Here is a 19,701-nt window from a genome sequence, read left to right as displayed (position 1 = left end):
AGAGGGAAGTGTGCAAGTGATGAAATGACTCTGTGAATCCAACTGGAGATGTTGGTACCGCGGCAACAGCATGAATGAAGTCACGTGTCTTGATGGAACTAGCGAAGTGCTCCTTTTCAACAAGCACAATGGGATACAAAATTACATGCCAATCTCTGTCCGGACCACACCATGCCGACGGCTACCTCGACCTACAATTGCACTCCCCTCGGATATCTCATATGCACTGCCATCTGCAAACGCATTGCAAACATCAGTGGCCGTTCGCGGTCTGTTCCCATTGTCACACCCGTCGATCGTGTTTCATTCCGCTCACATCAGGGCGACAGTAGATAAGAATGATAGACTCACTTGAAGTCCGCAGAACACGACGAAAGCGCCGTAGATCAGTGCCGCTGCGTAACAAGTGGCAGCGACAGCGTTGGGGTCTTTGGGATCGTGATTCGATCCAGTCAGAACCTCAACATGTCTTGAGAAGAATGAGCCGAGGGCTGTCAACGTGAGGCATTAGTATATGGTCTTGTGTGATGCACTGCAAGAGGATAAGAAGACTTTGGAGTGGAAGGAGGACAGGAGGAGACTTGGTGCCGAACGCACCGAGAAGGATTACGATGGCGATGACTGAGAAGATGGTACAGCACCCGGCTGATATCGGTCCTTGTCAGCTGTCGTCCCGCATGTCATATTCAGCGACAGGGTAGCTCACCGAGTCCTGCCGACACTACTGGTCTTATGTTGACAGGCATTGTTGTGTGATGTTGTCCAGTATGAGGAGGAAGACAACGGCCAAAAGTCAGATCATCATCGCCGTTGAATGTAATGCTCACTTACAGGTTGCTCTGACAAGGTGGCCCCGCACTGGAATGGAATTTATCTTCTTCACATTTAATGTTTTTATCCCGACCGCATCTCCCAAGATTTCAGAGATGACCCATGTCCAATTGCTCAGATCATCGATATTATTGATTCTCTGACCTGTACAATTCAGACTGTAAATCAGACACGACTTGGACACCATGGCAAAAGGGAGGGGTAGCAAGTCTACCAAGCTTCAGAAAGCCGCCGCCGCCGGAGCCACCTCGGTAGCCTCAGCGACCACACCAATCAAATCAACGGCACGAGCGCCATCTTCCTCGCAATATCCTAAAATCAGTGATGACCTTCGACAAGCTGTGAAGGATTTGGGAGGAGATGAGGAGGATCTGCACCTGATCGAGGGGATAGACGAAGATGATGAAGAGCCTGCTGTCAAGACTGATAAGCCGCCAGTGAACGAGGTGAGCATCGTGTACATTGTCTGAGAAGGTTGATCATTGCTTAAGTCTTCGCTTGTATGGTTTTAGAAAAAGCTCAAGAAGGAGTTGGGCGATTTCATGAAGGGGTTGGACTTCTCAACGTTCAAGGATGCTGCTGATGTAGAGGTCGGGGAAGTGGAGAGTGGTAGTAGTGAAGAGGTGGATAGTGAGGAAGAAGAGGACGACGACGAGGAAGAAAGTGAGGAAGAAGAAAAAGTTGATGAGGAACATGCGGAAGAAGACAAGGAAGAAGATGAGGAGGAAGAAGCAGATGACGAGCCTGCTGAGATGGAGACCCCGAAGGTCGCGGTGGCTGAGCTTGAGCAGGCGAAGCCCACTGGTCCAGTCGACCTAGATAGCACGAGTGGCACTGTAAGTCAGAATGTCGAGCAGTGACGATGACCTAGCTGAGATATCCGTGCAGAACGTTCCCGCTGCTCCCTCGTGGCCCTCTCTAGCTCCTCCTCTTCCTCCACTCACTTCAACGCCCCCTCCACCATCCGGACATCACCTCAACGAGCTTCGTCAACGAGCCAATAGACTGCTCGAGACACTACCACCTCTCGCCCGAGCCGGTTCTTCATCAGACGCAGCTTTCATTAATCAAATCCTTACCTCCGGTACCTATCAGGATAAGCTTTCGGCTCTCGTTCTTCTTGTCAGAGAGAGTCCCATACATGCCGTGAAAGAACTGAACAGATTGCGAACGATGGCTGGATGGAAGGAAGACGGGATTGGTGGAGGTGGCAACAAGGATCAGAGAGTCGCCGTCATGAAAGCTTTAGCGGATTGGTGGGTCTCAGGCGGAGGAAAAGAGCAGGGCAAGTTGAGGTGAGCTAGATCATGCTTTGTTAGCGCGTCATCAGCTGACGCGATCATTGCATAGATACTTTGCCGATCAACCGCTGCTCGCACATCCTCAGATCACAGACAGGCATCTCCTCGTATTCGCGTTTGAAGACTACCTCAAGAAATGGTTTTTCAACCTCTTACAGGTTCTCGAGGTGAGTCGAGTGGAAAGCGCTCTCCAAGTTCTCCCAGCTGACCTCACTCTAGACCCTTACGCATGATACACTCCCCTTCGTCCGAACCCAATCCTTGCACTTGGTCTTCCGACTGCTGTCGGGAAATGCAGAACAGGAACAGAATTTGCTTCGACTAGGTGTCAACAAACTTGTAGGCGTGTTTCCTGCCACAGACGGTCCACAGCTGACACTTCTCACAGGGTGACATTGACCGACCAGTAGCCTCAAAAGCATCACATCACATCCTGCAACTTCTACAAGCACATCCCGCCATGAAAGCAGTCGTCGCTCGAGAGGTCTCGGCTTTGGTGTTAAAGCCCTCATCCACGTCTGCTACTGCTCAGGCTCCATCAAGCTCACACGTTCGATTCGACGATGACAAGGGCAAGAAGTCTGCGGCTGTTCCTCCTAAACCGGAAACTACTGGCCACGCTCGTTATTATGGTCTGATTACGCTCAACCAGATCACTCTGACGAGGAAAGACCAAGAGGTCGCTGGCAAGATGGTTGACCTCTATTTCGAGGTATTCAGAGAGATCTTGGGCAATAGTATGAATGAGAAGGATGATGGACCTGCGGAGGATGTCGAGGAGGTCGACCAGGATAAGATCGAGAAGGTTGCAGGCAAGGTGGACAAATGGCGAGGACGAAGAAAAGGGACACGAACGAAGAATGGGAAGAAGTCTGCTCTGGAGGAGGAAGAGTTGGTCGAGACAGGCGAAGCGAAATTGGTTGCCGCCATACTGACAGGTATCAATCGAGCGCTTCCTTTCGCCAAACTCGATGAAACAATGTTCGACACCTACATGGACACATTGTTCAAGATCACCCACGCAGGGACATTCAACACCTCCATCCAGGCTCTCAACCTCATCTTCCAGGTTTCGACCACCGCGTCAGAATCCAGGCAAGCGGTCTCAGATCGATTCTACAGAACCATGTACGACTCTCTTTTCGATGGGAGACTGGTCACATCGTCCAAACAGGCCATGTATCTCAACCTGTTGTTCAAGGCGATGAAGGCCGATGATAAGATCTCGAGAGTGATGGCATTCGTGAAGAGGTTATTGCAGATGCTGGGTATGCACCAGCCGTCCTTCATCTGTGGTGCGTTGTTTCTGCTCGGAGAGGTAAGTCTTCTCTATGATATATCACCACGGACGCTCCCGCTGACCAGCGTCGACATCAGTTATTCTCGATGACACCAGGTCTGAAGAGGATGCTTATCGAGCCGGAGGATGATGGTGAAGAACATTTCGTGGATGCGGACGACGAGAAGGAGAAGCAGGCGGACGATGCGGCTGCGAAGAAGGCTCTTGCTGGGAAGGAGTATGATGGCCGAAAGCGAGAACCACTCTATGCGAACGCCGATACATCATGTCTCTGGGAACTCGTGAGTACAATGAAGCACTCCCGAGCTATTTTGGACTGATACTGCTGTCTGTAGATTCCCTTCCTGAACCATTTCCATCCTTCAGTATCACTGCAGGCGAACCAGCTACTTCTCTCTCAACCACTAACTGGGTCTTCAGACATCTCCCTCAACACCCTTGTCTCATTCCTCGATCGATTTGTTTACCGTAATCCGAAAAAGACGTTACAACCGAAGGGAGCGTCCATCATGCAGCCTGCTGCCGCGTCTGACAAGTCAGGCATGGTAGTCAAGAACCACGGCGTGCAAGGCGGAACTCAAGGAGTGATGGTGAACAGCGAACAGTTCTGGAGAAAGAAGATTGAGGATGTGCCCGTTGAGATGATGTTCTTCCACAAGTATTTCTCGGAGAAGCTGCAAAGGAAGGAAACTGCCAAAGGGAAGGGAAAGAAGCGGGATGATGACGACGATGACGATCTGGATCTGGATGCCAGCGATGATGATGAAGCTGGGGCAGAAGACGAAGATGACGAGGAGGCTGAGGGCAGTGACGAGGAGGAGCAAGAAGGCAGTGAGGGTGGTGAAGAGGAGGAGGACAGTGATCCTGAAGAGGCAGAGATCTGGAAGGTGGGTCGAATATTCCCACATATGTGGCTTGAACTGCCGCTGACTCGGATCGCATAGGCCATGAAAGCCAGCATGCCAGGTGCAGGAGACGACATGGGTCTAAGCGCGGACGACGACGAAAGTGACGACATGAGTGACTACGATGATGCTGAGGAGGATGACGATGAAGAACCTGTGGGAAGTGAAGATGAGGACGAAGAAGAGTATGAGACCGAACAACCCAAGAGGAATAAAGGCAAGCGTGCCTCTCGATCACCGTCTATCGCCTCGTCTCAATCTTCTTTCCCCGATTTCGCCGATGAAGAGGACGATATCATCTCCGATTCAGATATGGAGATGCCAGACATCGTGCTGGATGGTGCGACAGACTCTGATGTGGCGGAGGAAGAGGAAGAAGATCCGGTTAAGGCCGGAAAGAGAAAGAGGAATGATGAGAGGAAGGAAAGGAGGAAGAAGAGGAAGGAGTTGCCGACGTTTGGTAGTTACGAGGATTACCAGAAGCTGATAGAAGAAGGTGGCAGCGAGGAGGATTAGAGCTTCGGTCACGGCGCCTGGCTATATGAACATGTATGTCATGTATTCTTCATTCGATTCGGCATCTGTTAGCAAGACGCCAGTCATGCACACGCCAAGGTGCCACTTCTTCACTCATTCGGAAACATCGAGTGGGAAAGAAAGCACGTGTATGACGTAATCGGATTTCGTTTCAAGTCTGGCAACAACATTTCATTTCTCACCACAAAGCTTGCAACATCCTCCTCACTCGGGTTCTTCCTCTTTTCTTGTCCTCCAACAGCATCAGCTCTCTTTCCATCCGCTCGATCAGCGAGTCATATGCGTCCACCACGCAACTCTAGATTCTTCTGTCTGATCCTCACATTCTCCATTATCCCACCTTTCATCCTCATCTTCTCGCTATTGGCATACCTCAACGAGTCTATGAGACCTTGTGTACCCTTCTCACTTGTCAGAATATCGAAAACAGCACATCAGCGACTCGTCTGTTCTTCCGTACTCTCCAGACCTCTCTCTTCGTCCTCGGCAAATCTGGACGGAATCATGTCGGGCGATCTGGATATCGTGGAAGAAAACGGAAATAGGAGTGGAAACGGAGAGGGGATAGTGAAGGAAGGTAGATTGGCAGGGTTTTTGGCCAGTCAGCGGGATTTGTTCCTGGGTGATCTGGAAGAAGGGAAGGGAAAGGGGTGGACTGTGGTCATGGGTAATGAGGCCGGTGGTGAGTGGGCTCCATCCAACTCGAGAACAATCTTTTGGCCCTCATTACGATTGCGCTTCGTGGCAGTGTGAAGAGAAAGGTGTACATCTTCGTCACTTGCCGTCCACTCTCTACGAGGACCATGCGGCTGATCCCTCCCTTATATGTCCTCCGTAGATCTCGACTCCATCGCATCGTCCATCGCTTACGCCCAACTCTCCTCGTCTCTTCTGGCGCAACGGACCATCCCTCTCACACTCACCCCTTCTTCACTGATGAAACTTCGACCGGAGAATCTACTCGCCTTCCAGATGGCACAAATTCCTCCATCCGCTTTGCTTCATCCGGAATCTCTTCCCATCCCCACGACCGAGCTCGCATCACTCGGTGTGAACTTCGCTTTGGTGGATCATAATCGACTCCTACCGGCTTTTGGAGACAATGGAGAAGTGTTGGCGATTATCGATCATCACGACGACGAAGGTGCCCATCCGAACGCTCCCGTCCGAGAAATCACAGTCCCAACGGGTAGCTGCTCGTCCCTAGTCGTCAAGCATTTCAGGCCGCAATGGGAAGCTTCGCTCAAGGCGGGTGGTGGACCTGTTCCTCAGGAATTGGCAACCTTGTTACTTTCGGCCATGCTGATCGATACGGGGGGACTGAAGTCGGGCGGAAAAGCCACACCGGTTGATTACGATTCTGCGGCATTCCTCTACCCGATTTCGACGCTGTCATCATCTGACTCTGAGGTCTCTGCCACACAGACTAACACGACCTTGACCAGTTCTTCTCTGGAAGCTCAAGTCCCGTCAACACTTGCAAACACTGCTGAGAACCTCCTCGAGACGAAGATGGACGTATCGGGTCTGTCAACATACGACCTCTTGCTTCGTGATTACAAAGAATATGCTCTGCCTACGTCATCGTCTGCTTATCCCACATTGAAAGTCGGACTATCGACCGTCCCATTGGGATTGAAAAAGTGGTTGGAGAAAGAAGAAGATGGTTGGCAAACGCTACTTTCCGAGGTTGACCAGTACATGGAAGCAAAGACATTGGATATCGAAGGGATTTTGACGACCTATCGATCAGAAAAGAAGGGTAAGGGGAAGAGAGAATTGGTCATCATAGTCAGATCTGGTGGAGTCATCAGGGATTCCGCCAAAGCACAGCAGGTCTTGCAGGATCTTGGAAGAGGATTAGAAGGTAGTGGAGAACTGCTAGCGTTGGAGGAATGGGATAAGGGAAGCTGGTTGAAGAAATTTAACAAGAAGAGACAATTGGGAGGAGGAGAAGGCGAGAACAGATGGTTCAAAGTCTGGCAGCAGGGTAATGCAAGATCCACCAGGAAGCAAGTCGCTCCTTTATTGGTAAGTGCATATGCATAAGCCATTTCTAGACTTCGATGCGGTTTGAAAGTTGTCTCCTCCACCGCTGACGACTTCTCTTCTTATTCTCGTAGCGCGACTTGATTGCGAAATTGGAATGAATAGAGATCGATTATGAATCGCATACGATAATGAAATGGTGTATATAGATGATGCAAGGTGATTTGGTGTCTCAATGTCTTCCTCCACGGAACGCCCTTGGGTTTGGTATGAGGCTCGTTGGCGCTCGCCAATTATCCTTCCGAATGACAGCCAACTACTTCCAATCGCACTCTGCTTGATGTCCACCTTGACGAAGCCAGTCCGCCCTCTGACATTCGCGAGAGCAGTATTTTGCCCAATCACAATGAGAACATTGTATGGTCGGTGGGGCTTGACGGAAGTTCATGCACCTGTAGAGATATGCACGTCAGTGAAGGGTCGTGATTGTCATACGGCATTGGTCTAGCAAATAGCAAAGGTGGAATGGAATGCAAGATCTCTTCTGGTCGCGGCGGGAAACACCGAAATCGACGTACCACCTGCACACTTTTTTCCCTCCCCATCTATCTTGGACCTTCTGACCCGGCCGGTTTCTCGACCACCACTCCTCTCTCGATATCTCATGAAACATCTGGGGTTTGTTGTGCTCGTTGTTTTCAGTTTTGGTATATCGCATCCCGTTCTTGACGCAAAGACGGATGGAGGCTTCGTTGGTCGTCGTTGGGTCGGACTGCAAGCACGCGGTTCAGAACCAGTCAATTGTCCTCTTGATCCCATTCTGGTGACCCCTCTTCGAACGTCTAATTCTGGCTTTGTGCCCCTTTTTGATTGGTCTGCCTTTGTGACGTCGAAGGGTCTCACTCACCTGGACGGTCTGACATCCCACTTCCTCCATCGCGAATCTCAAGACCTCCACAAACGCCTCGCTCATGACTCCCTGACCCCAGAGTTGCGGATGTATCTCGTAGAACATGTACGCGGTGAGACCAGCCTCGGTATATTGCTCGAAAGTCGGCTGGACGAATATCTCGCCCTTTTTAGGTAAGAGAGGTTCGGTCATGTTTTCGAATGAGAGTGAGAGGGCGATATTACCTTTTGTTTTGTGGATTCGAGTCTCAGCACGATGGATCCCACGATGACGAAGGGGGAGGCTGAGCAAGCTGAGCGTACTCACCCAAGTAGCCTTCTGCTGATGCGATCCTGTTCGGGATCTTGAGACCTGCGGGAGGTCTGATGGTGATAGAAGCTGGATCACGAGCAGTGATGGCGAAGATATGCTCTCCTCGACCTTTTCCTCCGCGCGTGATAGCGATTCGTGGTATACTAGATGCACCGAGCGTGAGCGTCAATGACGCCGAGAGATCAGGGCAGGAAGCTCACGACGAACGGATATACCGATTCTGAAAGGATTCCTTGATATCTGAGATGGAAGGAGATCCATACCTGTCCCATTAAAAAAAGATGAGCGATCGTCCTCGTCAGAAACGGAGCAGGACAGCTCACAACTGTGTTTTCTGAACGATAGGTTCCATCTTGATCCGTCTTATACCTGTCGTGTCTCCCACTTCGACTTGACGAAGCTTCAGTCGGGGGGTTACCAACTCCATCTGCCGACATGACGGCGTGAGGAAAGTATTCAGGATGAATCGAGTCTGAAGACAAGACGACATAAGCTCGTCAGCTTACTTTGACCCATCACAAGGCCACAAGGAAGCTTACCCTCTCGTCCACAAGACCCCACTCTGGGAGCTGATACGTCCTGCACCCTTTCTGAAGCTCCATCTCCCATTTGGCCGTTTCTTCGGTTGTCTCGGGGCCAGGAGCGGGCAACTCGTCAGGTATACTACCTAGACGTTCCGCTGGTCCAGCCGCTTTCTGCTCAGGATCATCAGGAAATATATTTCTTGCCTGATTGGCGCCGACGCGAGCTCACCTTCTTCTTCCCCTTCTTCTTTTTCTTCTTCGTTCTGTTTTTACCTTCCAATCCTCCACCACCCACAGCGAGAGCACCATCATCCTCGCTCTCGACGACGTCGGACCCATCCTCAAGCTTCGTTGCTTCCATCTGATGGCCTACAAGCTCAACGCCACCAGGACCATCTTGTTCTTGTACCTCCATGTTGCGCGATGGTTCTAGGATATCATCCCGCGAAGGAATTATGAATTGGACAGCGTCGCAACAAAGCCTCTTTCTTGACGCGGGGCTCCGAGATCAGTGTTCCAAGTTATATCAGAGTTTCGCCTTTCCACTCGCACGCAGGTGGAAACCTGATCAAGTATTCCAGATTGACCCCCTTATCAAGTCGGCGACCTTTTGATGTGACTTCTCTTGAGAATCATTCCAGTCTCTTTCGCTCCCTAGTGGTCTGGCCATGTCCATCATCAATGCCTGTGCAATCATTGTATATAGCTCACATTACATCATCCAAAGTTCCTCAACGGATGTCATCTGCTTCTTCTCTCAGCCATTGATGGTTGCCGCACCTTCACGATCACTTGAGTCTGCACAGAGCACTTGGTATATCACACAGTGCTGCAAGTATCGCAAATCGCAAATCAGACCAAGGTATCCATCCATGCTATAATCTCACATCTTTCAAGATATCCAAGTCAGCTCCTTGCCTTCTTGACATTGTATCATCGGCTTTGCACTGCTGCTCTCAACACTTTGGCAACGGTCTGAACGCCACCTTACATCTCCCGGGCAACAATGCGTGACGGGTAGTGTACTATGCGATGAACATCTATATCTTTCCGATCCCAAAACGTCGACAGTCTCAGCAGTATGTGTCTTCCATCCACATGCAACATTACTTTTACCTTGATGAGCGATGACCACCACGCTCCGACGCATAGACTACCTATTCTATCCGATCATTTCTTCTGTACTATCTCCGCTTCCTCCCTCTGCGGGTCTGCAGCTGTACTTTGGGTACTTTCCGTGAGTTGTGCTTGCCATAATCTGTAATATACACCTCCTTCGATCTTCATGAGTTCTTCGTGTGAGCCTTGCTCTGCCACTTTCCCGTCTCGCAAAACGATAATCAGGTCCGCATCGGAGATGGTACGGAGTCTGTAGCGATTAGCGAAGTATGTCAGCGACTTCGCTATGAAAGCCGGCCCCACGAAGAAGATTGGCATGGCTAGACAAAGAGTGAGAGCTCACCTGTGTGCGATGAAGACACTCGTTTTGGTCTGATCAACCAATAACGAGTTGATATTTCTCATTAACTCCGTTTCTGTGTACACGTCCAGTGCTGAGGTCGCCTCGTCGAAGAACAGTATTGGGGGGTCCTTCAGTAACAATCTTGCCACTGCCAACCTCTGCTTCTCTCCACCTGAAATCATCAATCCTCTCTCTCCCACCTTCGTCTTATACTTCTCCGGTAATCTTTGAATGGTCTCCTCAACGTGAGCTTTCTTCGCTGCAGCAATCACTTCATCGTCTGTCGCGTCCAGGTTTCCGTATCTGATGTTATGCAAGATGTCGGCATGGAAAAGTGGTGTGTCTTGAGGGACTACTCCGATGGCCTTTCTGAGCGACTCGAGAGACACGTCCTTAATGTCCTGTCCATCTATGAGGATGCGTCCGGTCTGGGAATCGTAGAATCGGAAGAGAAGTCTGAAGACGGTGGATTTGCCGCAACCAGAGGGTCCAACAATCGCCACTTTCTTCCCAGCAGGGATGGTGAAGGAGATATCCTTGAAAATGGGTCGATCAGGATGGTAGCCAAAGTTGACGTTCTCGAAACGGATCTCGCCGCCCTTCAGTGAAAGAGGCTTGGTGTTAGGTTGGTCCTGTGGGGGCAATCAGCAAGGCTCCTGTACTCCAGATGCATCGGCAGCTCACTTTGATGGCCGAATCAAGAGATTGGAGGTTGAACATGACGTCCATATCGATCAAACTTTGACGCAACTCTCGATAGACAGTACCGAGGAAATTGAGAGGCAGGGACAATTGGAAGACAAGTTGATTGATCATAACCAGATCTCCGACCGTCATGGTGCCTGAAAGCAGTGATTAGCATCGACCAAACCGGCGAGTACCTTGCTCTGCCGACCTACCTTTGACAATCCCTTGTGCACCCAGCAGCATCATCATGGTCAACGCGCTCGAAAAGATAAGGTTCTGCCCCGAATTGAGAGCTGCTAACGATGTCGCGATCTTGACGGAAGCCTTCTCATACGATTTGAGAGTAGCGTCGTATTGGGCAACTTCGAATCTCTCGTTGTTGAACGCCTGCACGTGAGAGCCATATGAGTTCATCGGTGTACACATCGCTTACTCGCCGTGACGACTTACCTTGACAGCCTCATAGTTGATCAACGAGTCAACCGCTACCGTTGCCCCCTTGTTGTCGGCAGCATTTGCGTCCTTCCTGAATTTGGTCCTCCATGCTGTGGTCTGCACTGTGAACCACGTGTAGAGCACCATCGTGATACCAGTCACCGCGGCAAAATCCCATCCGAATTTCCATGAGAGGATACCGCACACCATACTGATTTCGAGGGCAGTAGGGATGACGTGAAAGACGATGGAGGAAAGGATGAAGGATATACCTCTGCAACGCCCATCTCAGATCCCACTTCGTGACACGATGAGAAACGAAAGATCATCACTTACTTTGTCCCTCGGTCTATAGCTCTCGTTAGACCACCGGTCTGACGCTCCAAGTGAAACTTCATGTCCATGCTCAGTAGATGTTCAAAAGTCTCTCTCGCGACTTTCCGAATGGCGCTTTGAGAGATTGAGGCGAAGACAGCGTTCCTCAGTTCGCCGAAGAGGGTTGTTAGGATCCTCGCAGCGCCATCTATGACACCTATCAGATAAGACCGATCTGAATGTGAACGTAGTTACTCACAGCCGGCTATGCTCGCCCCTGCTAACACCCATACAGTGGTGGAATCCGTTATAGGTACATTCAGCCCATCTATGATCGCTTTGAAGAAGAATGGCACCTGGACGTTCAACACTTTGCCCGCGACCAAGAGACCGAGAGCGCCCAACACTCTTAATTTGACCTTTGGGTTGTCTTTGGGCCATATATTTCCCGCTAACTTGACGATGATGCTCCAGTCCGTTTTGTCTTGCGACTTTTCCGTCGTCGAAGCTACTGGAGCGGTCACTTTCTCCGTCCTGACCGTGGCCGGAGCCCGAGGTTGGGAGGCCGCGGTGCCCGAGGGGTGTGGCGGTGGTGAAGACCGACGTGGTGTCGTCGAAAAGGAGGCAGCGAGGGGTGATGACTTGAAGCGTTGCCGTATTCGAGATGCTAACGCTGCCTGTGAGACCCTCTGTGGTGGTGAGAGAGACTCATTCTGCCGTCGAGGAGCCGACGCCCGGCCAAAGCATGAAGAATGCGCTTGCCTCGAGGGCCCAGCTATTGATAGAAATGCTTGCGGTCGATGCAGAACATGTCGGCTGCAGGACGCGAAGCTCATGTCGAGGAGGTGCAGCTCGGCGGCTCGCAATCCCTGGAGAGCCTTTTGAAGTATATTTGGGTATGACACAAGAGTGAAGAGAGGACGAAGATTGCCGAGACATCGATTGCCCAAGCGATCAAGTCATCAAAGCCATCAACAAATAACGTTAACTGTTGTAATTGCAATAGTAATGATGATAACGATGAATGATGATGATGCCATTGAACGTGCCTTGTGAGGGAGAGAGCGGGATCAGAAAGACCAGACAACCGGTTAAAAGAGAAATAATGCCACATGTATAACCGATTACATAACTCCGGCAGCGATGGACGGATAACGCCGGGCACTAGGGAGGTAGGTATCTGCGCACCTTTTTGCAAAGAGAGGGTTGCAGTGACCGGCAAATGAAGCCACCGAGCCATCCACCCGTTTCTGGGACCACTTCTCTCCACACGGCTCACCAACAACATTGACCTTTTGACCGTTCCATCGTGACACATCCAAAAAGAACAGAAGCCCTCTGGACCAGCCCGTCCATCGCCCTCGCAGCAGCCCAGGAAACGGAAACACATCACCCATTCAGGAGCGCCAAACAACAAGAGTACCGGCTCTTCCGCTTCGCTTGGAGCCCTTGCCGAAGCGAAGCTTTTCCATCGGCAGTCCGATACACTCCTGAGCGACATCAACAGATAGAGTGTTTCTGTATCTCCTGACGCTGGACTATAGAAACCGATTCTCGATGAAGCGCTCTTGGGAGAACAACACGTCGAATTATGGCAACCACCAGCCGCAACAGCAACAACCGCCTCAACAAGGGGATGAAGCTGTATGGGTGCAAATGCCCTCTCATCCTTACGCTTCAGCCTATCAGTCAATGCCGAATCCGTTCACGCCCTCGCCACTACAGAACTCGACTTCATACGATCCACAGACCCTGAACTCTGCAGGAGGACATCAAGACAAGAAGCCGCGGATGTCGGATGCAGGAGAAGCGATGATGAGAGACGGCGGATCATCCCAGGGGAAGGACGGAGACAGCGATGGAGACGAAGATGATGACGACGACGATGATGATGGTGACGACGATGCTGGTGGAAGCGGCAAAGGGACACCGGCCGGCAGAGGAAAAGGAGGGAAAGGAAAGGGACAAGAAGGAAAGCCAAAAGTCAAGCTGACAAGAGGGTCAAGGTGAGCAAAAATCCCTCTGTTGGGTACTGTCGAACTCATGTTAACGCTCCATACAGAGCTTGTATCGCTTGTCGAAAGATCAAGATGCGATGCATCCCAGACGAAAATAGTCCGCCAGGTGGTCCTTGCAAGGTATGTTCTGCGTGACACACATCATCCTTTTCAGCTGACGATTCTGGCAGCGTTGCAAATCTGGAGGGCACGAATGCATATTCGAAGAGTCAAATAGAGGGAAGAGGAGCACGAGAAAGAACGAGGCGCTAGCAGCAAAGGTTGCAAAGATGGAAGCTGCTCTGAAAGGTATAGGATCGGTGAGTGACCCTACCAGTCGAATGACACTTCAAGGTATGGCTGAAACTGATGGTCTGTCACACTTAGGCGCTAAGCAATCTCGATCAACCGTCACTCAACTCCTTCTCCACCGCTTTACATTCTACCACCAGTGATCAGGATGTCATCAACCTCATCACCTCCCATACAGCTCCCTCTGTTGTTCCTACCCTGGCTGTTGCGATGAATCGACAAGCTTACAGCGCACCCACGGACAATTATGCTGGATCATTCGACATGCAAAATCAGGTGCGAGGAGAAGATTCGGCTCACGGACAATCCGGACATTCACATCAACCGCCTTTATCACCTCGGCTGCATTCTCTACCCGACAACGTGCTTTCTCCTCTCGGACTGTTAGCAGAAGCGAGTTTGCAAAATACGGATACAGCGAGCAAGAAGCATTTGATGTCACAGGCGTATGCAAATCACAATGGGAAGTCGACCCACGTTCACCGGCCCTCACCACTCGCTATGGACGGACGGGCCAACGCGGGACGGAGTAGTAGTGCGATGAGCATGTCTTCAAGCAGTTATAGGATGGCGACGAGCGATGTGCGAGGCGGAAATAACGGTGATGAGGACGAAGGACGAGCATTTGGCGACCATGGAAGAGGTGTAGCGTCGCACAACTACTTCAAAGCAGGTGAGTGGAAGATATCCGCACCATCCGTTGTCTGTAGGCATAAGTCTAAGGAGTGTTTACTAGGCGCCTCCGCTACCATGGCTCTCGCTTCATCGGATGACCGCCTGCCGGAACTTTTGACGATGGTCACTCGAGAAGAAATCGGCGAGCTATTCGATATATTCTTTGATAACAGTCAGTCGATTGTTATCTTGGCAAGTACCGCCAGCTGATTTGTCAGATTCAGTGTCGTTCCAGGTACCTTTGGTATACAAAGAATTCCATACACCCGATTTGGTCTTACAACGAAGTCAATTCCTTTGTACTGTGTGGGTACACGATCGGAAGCTAGAAAGGAAATGATGGCTGACGTCAATGATCATAGGATTTGCGCTATTGCTGCTCGGTATCATCGGAAGCGGCCGGATCTGCATCACCAGCTGTCAGCCTATGCTAAACGACTGGCTTTCGAGGTGCCATCTAGAGGGTAGGTGTCTGGCATACTGGTATATCGAAAGCGAAGCTGATCACGTCGCAGATACAAGAGTGTGGAGGTTGTACAGGCCTACTTGTTGCTTTCCTTATGGACACTAGGTCCTGAGAAAACTTTTGAGCAAGATCGAACATGGTTGATGTTAGGTATGGCCATTCGGTGAGTGCTTCGTTATCACTAGTGCAGTGAATGTCATCGTGCTGAAGATATATGTGCAGCATGGCAACGGACCTCAACCTCCATAGGAAAAGCATCATGTCGGGCATGGACACTGAGGAGGGGAAAACCCGAGATCTCGAGGTCGGTCTCTCGCTGTGTGGCGGGTCACGCAGGCGCTGACCAGATGATGTCCAGATCATAAATCGAGAACGGTGCTGGCTGCATTGTTTCGTGCTAGACCGCTCACTGAGCGCACAGATGGGCAAGCCTTATACTCTTCGAGAGGACTACATAATTCGGAACGCTTGCGAGGCTTCTTGGCATCAGCAACGGTTTTCGTTACCTTCGGATCAAGCCTTGTCAGCATATGTCGTCTTGCAGCAGATCATGTCGCGGGCAATCGACTCGATATACTCCTCAACCACAACCATTTCAGGTCTGAGACATGACTGCGATTGTGAGCGCCAGCCGAGAAACGCTCAACGATTGCGCTGACGGAAGACGTAGACATGCTGATTGTTCGCTCGGCTCATGAGGAGCTGAGAAGGTGGTTGACAGAGGTGAGGTGTAGACCTCCCAACAATCAGGCTACTGCTGACGCTGAACATTGACAGTGGAATAAGCCTGAGAAGTCCGTCAGCGCATGGGGATCAGCCAGCGGCGGACTTGCAGCTGATCTGTCTTCGGATAGATTTTCGGCGACTGTCGATAGTAAGCTGGAATACGATAGCCGAGCTCAATTCTACTTTGCGTACTCGTCTTTGGTTCTCTACTCTTTTGGCCTGGAAAACGCATTGGAGGTGGGTTCAACTGGTGAAGGAGGCCGAGTGGAAGGACTGACAAGAGAGCATAGAGAGCCAAGATGGATATCTCGTTCTTCCTCACCAATGTGTACGAGGCTGCTACTGTGAGTGGTAATCACTGGCTTGTTGGGCGATGGATTAACGATTGCGTTCACAGCGGGTTTGTACTGTCGTCAAAGAAGAATTTCTGCCAAAGGGATATTTGCCTTATCTTCCCGACACCAACTTCGTTATGTGTAGCTACGCCGTGAGTCGGTTTGATGTGACAAGGACTGCGACAAAGCTGATTGGTCACGCCGCAGCTGCTTTCGTTGTTGAAATTGCTCAAGCCTGAGCTGCGGCCTTATCACGATTCAGAAGAGGCCATTTTCAAACTTGTGATGTGAGTCGATCCCTGATTGAAAGTGCAATCACTGACCGTGTCTACGGTTCCCAGAGAGATGGCCGATATACTAGAAGATTGTGCAGTTGACCCTTCACATCAACCGGCGATCTACGCTGCGTTCATCCGAGAAATCGTTCGGAAAACGAGAGAGCTTCGATACGGTCCCGGCACAGCGCCTGCATCTCCAGGTGGACCATTGTTGTCCCAAGCACATCCTCATCATATTCACACTCACGCCATGAACCACCACATGAGTGTCGTCGATCAACTCAATGCAAGTGCGAACGCTGCAGCCATGGCCGGTGGTCCCACCGGCAACGGCGTGTCTCACCAACAGACCGCTGCGGCTCCCGGTGCTGGCGTATATGATCCGCAGCTCATGGACCAGACGGCTAATTGGCAACCGGGAGAGATGCTGCCAGGGCATTCGGGCGAGACTCAATTCACGTTCATCCCTCAAGGCGGTGATATGATGTGAGCGTGGACGTGACTCCCTGCCTTGCCTCTCCCTACTGCGCTTCAATAACAGCTTCGCTGGATCATCCGTGTCTATATGCTATATCGAAAGGTGTGGTTGCTGATCCCTCGCATCCTCAGGATCCTCCCATCTCAAGCCGGTCCCTCGATCGCCCCATCTCCGACTGCCGCCTTCCTGCAGAATCCCCCGACCGGCAATTCTTACTCGACTCCTCAAGCCTCCGCCGGTTGGGCGGAGTACCTTCCCACTTTCATGTCATCTGACGGATTCGATGGATGGGATGGCAGCATGTTATTACCTGGGTTTGGGAGAAACCAAATCACGTTGAGTGGTGGATTGCTGCATAGTCAATATGGGAGCGGAATCATGTGAGTGACCGCCGCTATTCGACTCGCTGGGGGGTTTTGCTGATGCTGACATATCTTGGTTACCCGCAGAACGCCAGCGCAACATACCCCTGCGCAAAGTAGAATGGGAAGCAGATCAGGCAGCAGAGCGCAGACGCCTGCTGCACATCATTCGTCGCAGGGATAGGCGAACATGACCGGTGTCGGTCTAGGGGTGGTTTTGGCAACTGTCAGTTCTGGGAGCGTGGATCCGGAGGAACAGAAGATGTGATGTTGTATATTGCCGTTCTCTCTCGAAATGACCCAGAAAGGGTTGCGCGTATCTTGGATTCATAGACGTCCACCTGTTACATATGCCCGATGGTCGGCTGACGAGACGCCGTCAGAAGAGACGACACGTCATATGCATGATGTAGCTTTGTCCCGTTGTATGGTACACAGCATGATTTATTTGTCTAGACATCGTGGTTGCTCATCGATCAATGTGACGCAGTCAAAGGTCGGAAGGCGATCTCTCTCGGCAAACGGAATTCCAGACAATACATGTCTTTATTCGGTGCGACTGACCTGACGTGATGGAGATTATAGCCCTCCACATTAGGAGTGAGATCGTATGATAGATACTCGCTTGCCCTCTGAATAGTGGAGAAAATGATCAGCCATCGATCCCTCTTGATATCGTATCCATTACGCCCGCTTGTCATCGTAGTGAAAGCAGGGAAGATCGCTTGTTCTCACCTGAAGGATGTCCGGTTCCGCTTTCTCCCTCTCAATCTCCCTCGTGAAGCAATAACAATGTATTATGGGCATTTCGACTCCTTCGCCCTTCTGACCATAGATCGAAGTGAACGATTCTAGGGAGAGTAGAGGGGTATAACAGCCAGAGTACGCACCGAGGAAAGAGAGTGCAGAATCGGGTAGGTTCATGATGAAATGTGAGATCGTGCGAGACACTGGTGTTGTGCTCGGTGTGTCTGCTACGGCTATAGGGGAGTCGATAGGGGAAGAGATGACCTGAGGAGGAGGGACGGCAGACGATGGATCTGCTTGGAGACGTTCTCGTTCTTTTCGAGCTTCTTTCTGTCGCTTCCGAAGTTCGTTTTTTGACATGGTCGTACTGGGTTTGAAAGGGTTTTCCCAAGCTTCGAACACCGCAAAGGAGATGAAATTATGACCGTCCATCTCAAATACACGTAGCGTCTCTTCAACCTGTATGACAGCACATCAGCGGAAAGCCTTCCACACCGTTGCTAACATGGCCCCACTCACGTGATTCTTCAATCTGTTCTCCCTCATCCACTTGACTCCCTCAGGATTCAGATCGTTCCCCAGTACATACGCTCCCCTCTTCGCAGCTGGGACGACGAAGGGTCCCACACCTGCCATGACGTCGGCGACAATAGATTGCGGAGCGAAGAGCGAGATCAGTCGGTCGTGTTCTCCGTGAAGTCTGGAATTCCAGTAGACTCGTGAAAAGTCGAAGGTGAATATACAGTTGGATTCGTTCTATGTACGTCTCATGTCAGTATTCGACAAGTCAGATTGACGTTGGCCCTTCAATACGTACCACACTGGTAATATAATCCTGATCTCCTGCAATTACTTCCATGTCGAAATATCTGTATTGGGCGTGGATGGTATCGAGCTTGTTCACAACCGTTCTCAAACCAGGATTTTTCTACCAACCAAACCAAGACAGAGAACGTCAGCTTGGTCAGTATTTAGGGCGCCGGGCAAAGGTGGCTTACATCTAAGATGACTTGACCAATGACACGTCGATACGGCAACCATTCTTCTCTCAAATTCATGTGGCCTATATGGCCGGTCGAAGTGAACGATGAAGGGATATCATCGCTTTTCGTTGTCGGTAAGACCGCAGCCAGTATCTCAGCTGTATGACCCTACAATATCAGCTAGCCGTCCCACCGTCGTGCAGTGGACGTCTTGGAGCTTACATGGACTCCAATTCTCGTAGCCCATAGATATGATCTCGTGTCTGAACCCTTTGGCCTCAGCCTTCAACACCTCTAGAGCTTCTGACGGCAAGTCCGACTCTTCTTGTGCTTGAAGTCGAAGGAGCTTGAGACCTCGTTCTCCTTCCTCGGTAGAATCGACAATAAGCTTCACTTTGGGCAGGTCAAGCACGAGGCTGATCGAAGATAGGAGTGTCAGGTCTGTTCCTCTCCTAATGCGCTAGGGTCGAAATATAGACTCACTCTCGTATCGCAGGATGCGGTCTAAGTTTACCTACCTTGGAAGCCTCCACCACTGCTGAAAGTATTCTGATCTGCACGTCAAATGCGGACCTATCAAGTGTTTGCATGCCGATACGCTGAGGCGGTCCATGACTGTCTTGTAGACTGATCATAGGCTTCGATGAAGACGACGAGGAGGAGGACGAAGGAGGGTAGGACATCTTGAAGTATTGAGTGGACAGAAGACGGGTCGGAATGATGGTACGTCGAGGGAAGCGGTGGAGCTGAGAGCGTATGGGAACCAAGAGGGATCTCAGCATGAGCTGAGGGATGTGCTGAAGGATGCAGTGACTATAGTTGTTGATGAATCTC

The 19,701-nt window shown here is 50.9% G+C and overlaps 7 protein-coding genes across 7 annotated transcripts; 3 read left to right on the top strand and 4 right to left on the bottom strand.

Moving 5' to 3' along the window:
- Positions 1-191: 191 nt before the first annotated feature.
- IAR55_005075 (uncharacterized protein) lies at positions 192-746 on the bottom strand (the record flags this gene model as incomplete). Its single annotated transcript, XM_066948169.1, has 4 exons — positions 192-233; positions 352-491; positions 598-645; positions 707-746. The coding sequence occupies 4 exons, from the start codon at positions 744-746 to the stop codon at positions 192-194; spliced, it is 270 nt and encodes an 89-aa protein (XP_066801628.1).
- Positions 747-1,016: 270 nt separating this feature from the next.
- On the top strand, positions 1,017-4,853 carry IAR55_005074 (uncharacterized protein; the record flags this gene model as incomplete). Its single annotated transcript, XM_066948168.1, has 9 exons — positions 1,017-1,277; positions 1,344-1,667; positions 1,720-2,126; positions 2,182-2,299; positions 2,352-2,471; positions 2,521-3,450; positions 3,510-3,713; positions 3,768-4,319; positions 4,377-4,853. The coding sequence occupies 9 exons, from the start codon at positions 1,017-1,019 to the stop codon at positions 4,851-4,853; spliced, it is 3,393 nt and encodes a 1,130-aa protein (XP_066801627.1).
- Positions 4,854-5,153: 300 nt separating this feature from the next.
- IAR55_005073 (uncharacterized protein) lies at positions 5,154-7,024 on the top strand (the record flags this gene model as incomplete). Its single annotated transcript, XM_066948167.1, has 3 exons — positions 5,154-5,556; positions 5,713-6,905; positions 6,998-7,024. The coding sequence occupies 3 exons, from the start codon at positions 5,154-5,156 to the stop codon at positions 7,022-7,024; spliced, it is 1,623 nt and encodes a 540-aa protein (XP_066801626.1).
- Positions 7,025-7,179: 155 nt separating this feature from the next.
- On the bottom strand, positions 7,180-9,024 carry IAR55_005072 (uncharacterized protein; the record flags this gene model as incomplete). Its single annotated transcript, XM_066948166.1, has 8 exons — positions 7,180-7,315; positions 7,442-7,635; positions 7,771-7,997; positions 8,080-8,228; positions 8,286-8,348; positions 8,409-8,557; positions 8,625-8,780; positions 8,839-9,024. The coding sequence occupies 8 exons, from the start codon at positions 9,022-9,024 to the stop codon at positions 7,180-7,182; spliced, it is 1,260 nt and encodes a 419-aa protein (XP_066801625.1).
- A 755-nt stretch (positions 9,025-9,779) lies between these two features.
- On the bottom strand, positions 9,780-12,344 carry IAR55_005071 (iron-sulfur clusters transporter ATM1, mitochondrial; the record flags this gene model as incomplete). Its single annotated transcript, XM_066948165.1, has 7 exons — positions 9,780-9,978; positions 10,072-10,703; positions 10,756-10,913; positions 10,971-11,145; positions 11,209-11,467; positions 11,530-11,716; positions 11,768-12,344. The coding sequence occupies 7 exons, from the start codon at positions 12,342-12,344 to the stop codon at positions 9,780-9,782; spliced, it is 2,187 nt and encodes a 728-aa protein (XP_066801624.1).
- Positions 12,345-13,065: 721 nt separating this feature from the next.
- On the top strand, positions 13,066-17,321 carry IAR55_005070 (uncharacterized protein; the record flags this gene model as incomplete). The annotated part of the gene is made up of 18 exons (XM_066948164.1): positions 13,066-13,514; positions 13,571-13,646; positions 13,697-13,825; positions 13,893-14,490; positions 14,554-14,664; positions 14,717-14,798; positions 14,855-14,956; positions 15,008-15,121; positions 15,181-15,262; positions 15,317-15,578; positions 15,629-15,681; positions 15,736-15,921; positions 15,975-16,028; positions 16,082-16,171; positions 16,227-16,306; positions 16,361-16,783; positions 16,907-17,155; positions 17,225-17,321. 18 exons carry the CDS (start codon positions 13,066-13,068, stop codon positions 17,319-17,321), a joined length of 3,237 nt encoding a protein of 1,078 aa, XP_066801623.1.
- Positions 17,322-17,613: 292 nt separating this feature from the next.
- Positions 17,614-19,550, bottom strand: IAR55_005069 (uncharacterized protein; the record flags this gene model as incomplete). Its single annotated transcript, XM_066948163.1, has 7 exons — positions 17,614-17,769; positions 17,873-18,343; positions 18,404-18,640; positions 18,702-18,812; positions 18,883-19,025; positions 19,090-19,283; positions 19,351-19,550. 7 exons carry the CDS (start codon positions 19,548-19,550, stop codon positions 17,614-17,616), a joined length of 1,512 nt encoding a protein of 503 aa, XP_066801622.1.
- Between the last annotated feature and the right edge of the window lie 151 nt (positions 19,551-19,701).

The sequence above is a fragment of the Kwoniella newhampshirensis genome, chromosome 9, assembly GCF_039105145.1.
Source record: "Kwoniella newhampshirensis strain CBS 13917 chromosome 9, whole genome shotgun sequence".
Taxonomy (NCBI): Eukaryota; Fungi; Basidiomycota; class Tremellomycetes; order Tremellales; family Cryptococcaceae; genus Kwoniella; species Kwoniella newhampshirensis.
This window is presented reverse-complemented; position numbering and strand designations above follow the sequence as displayed.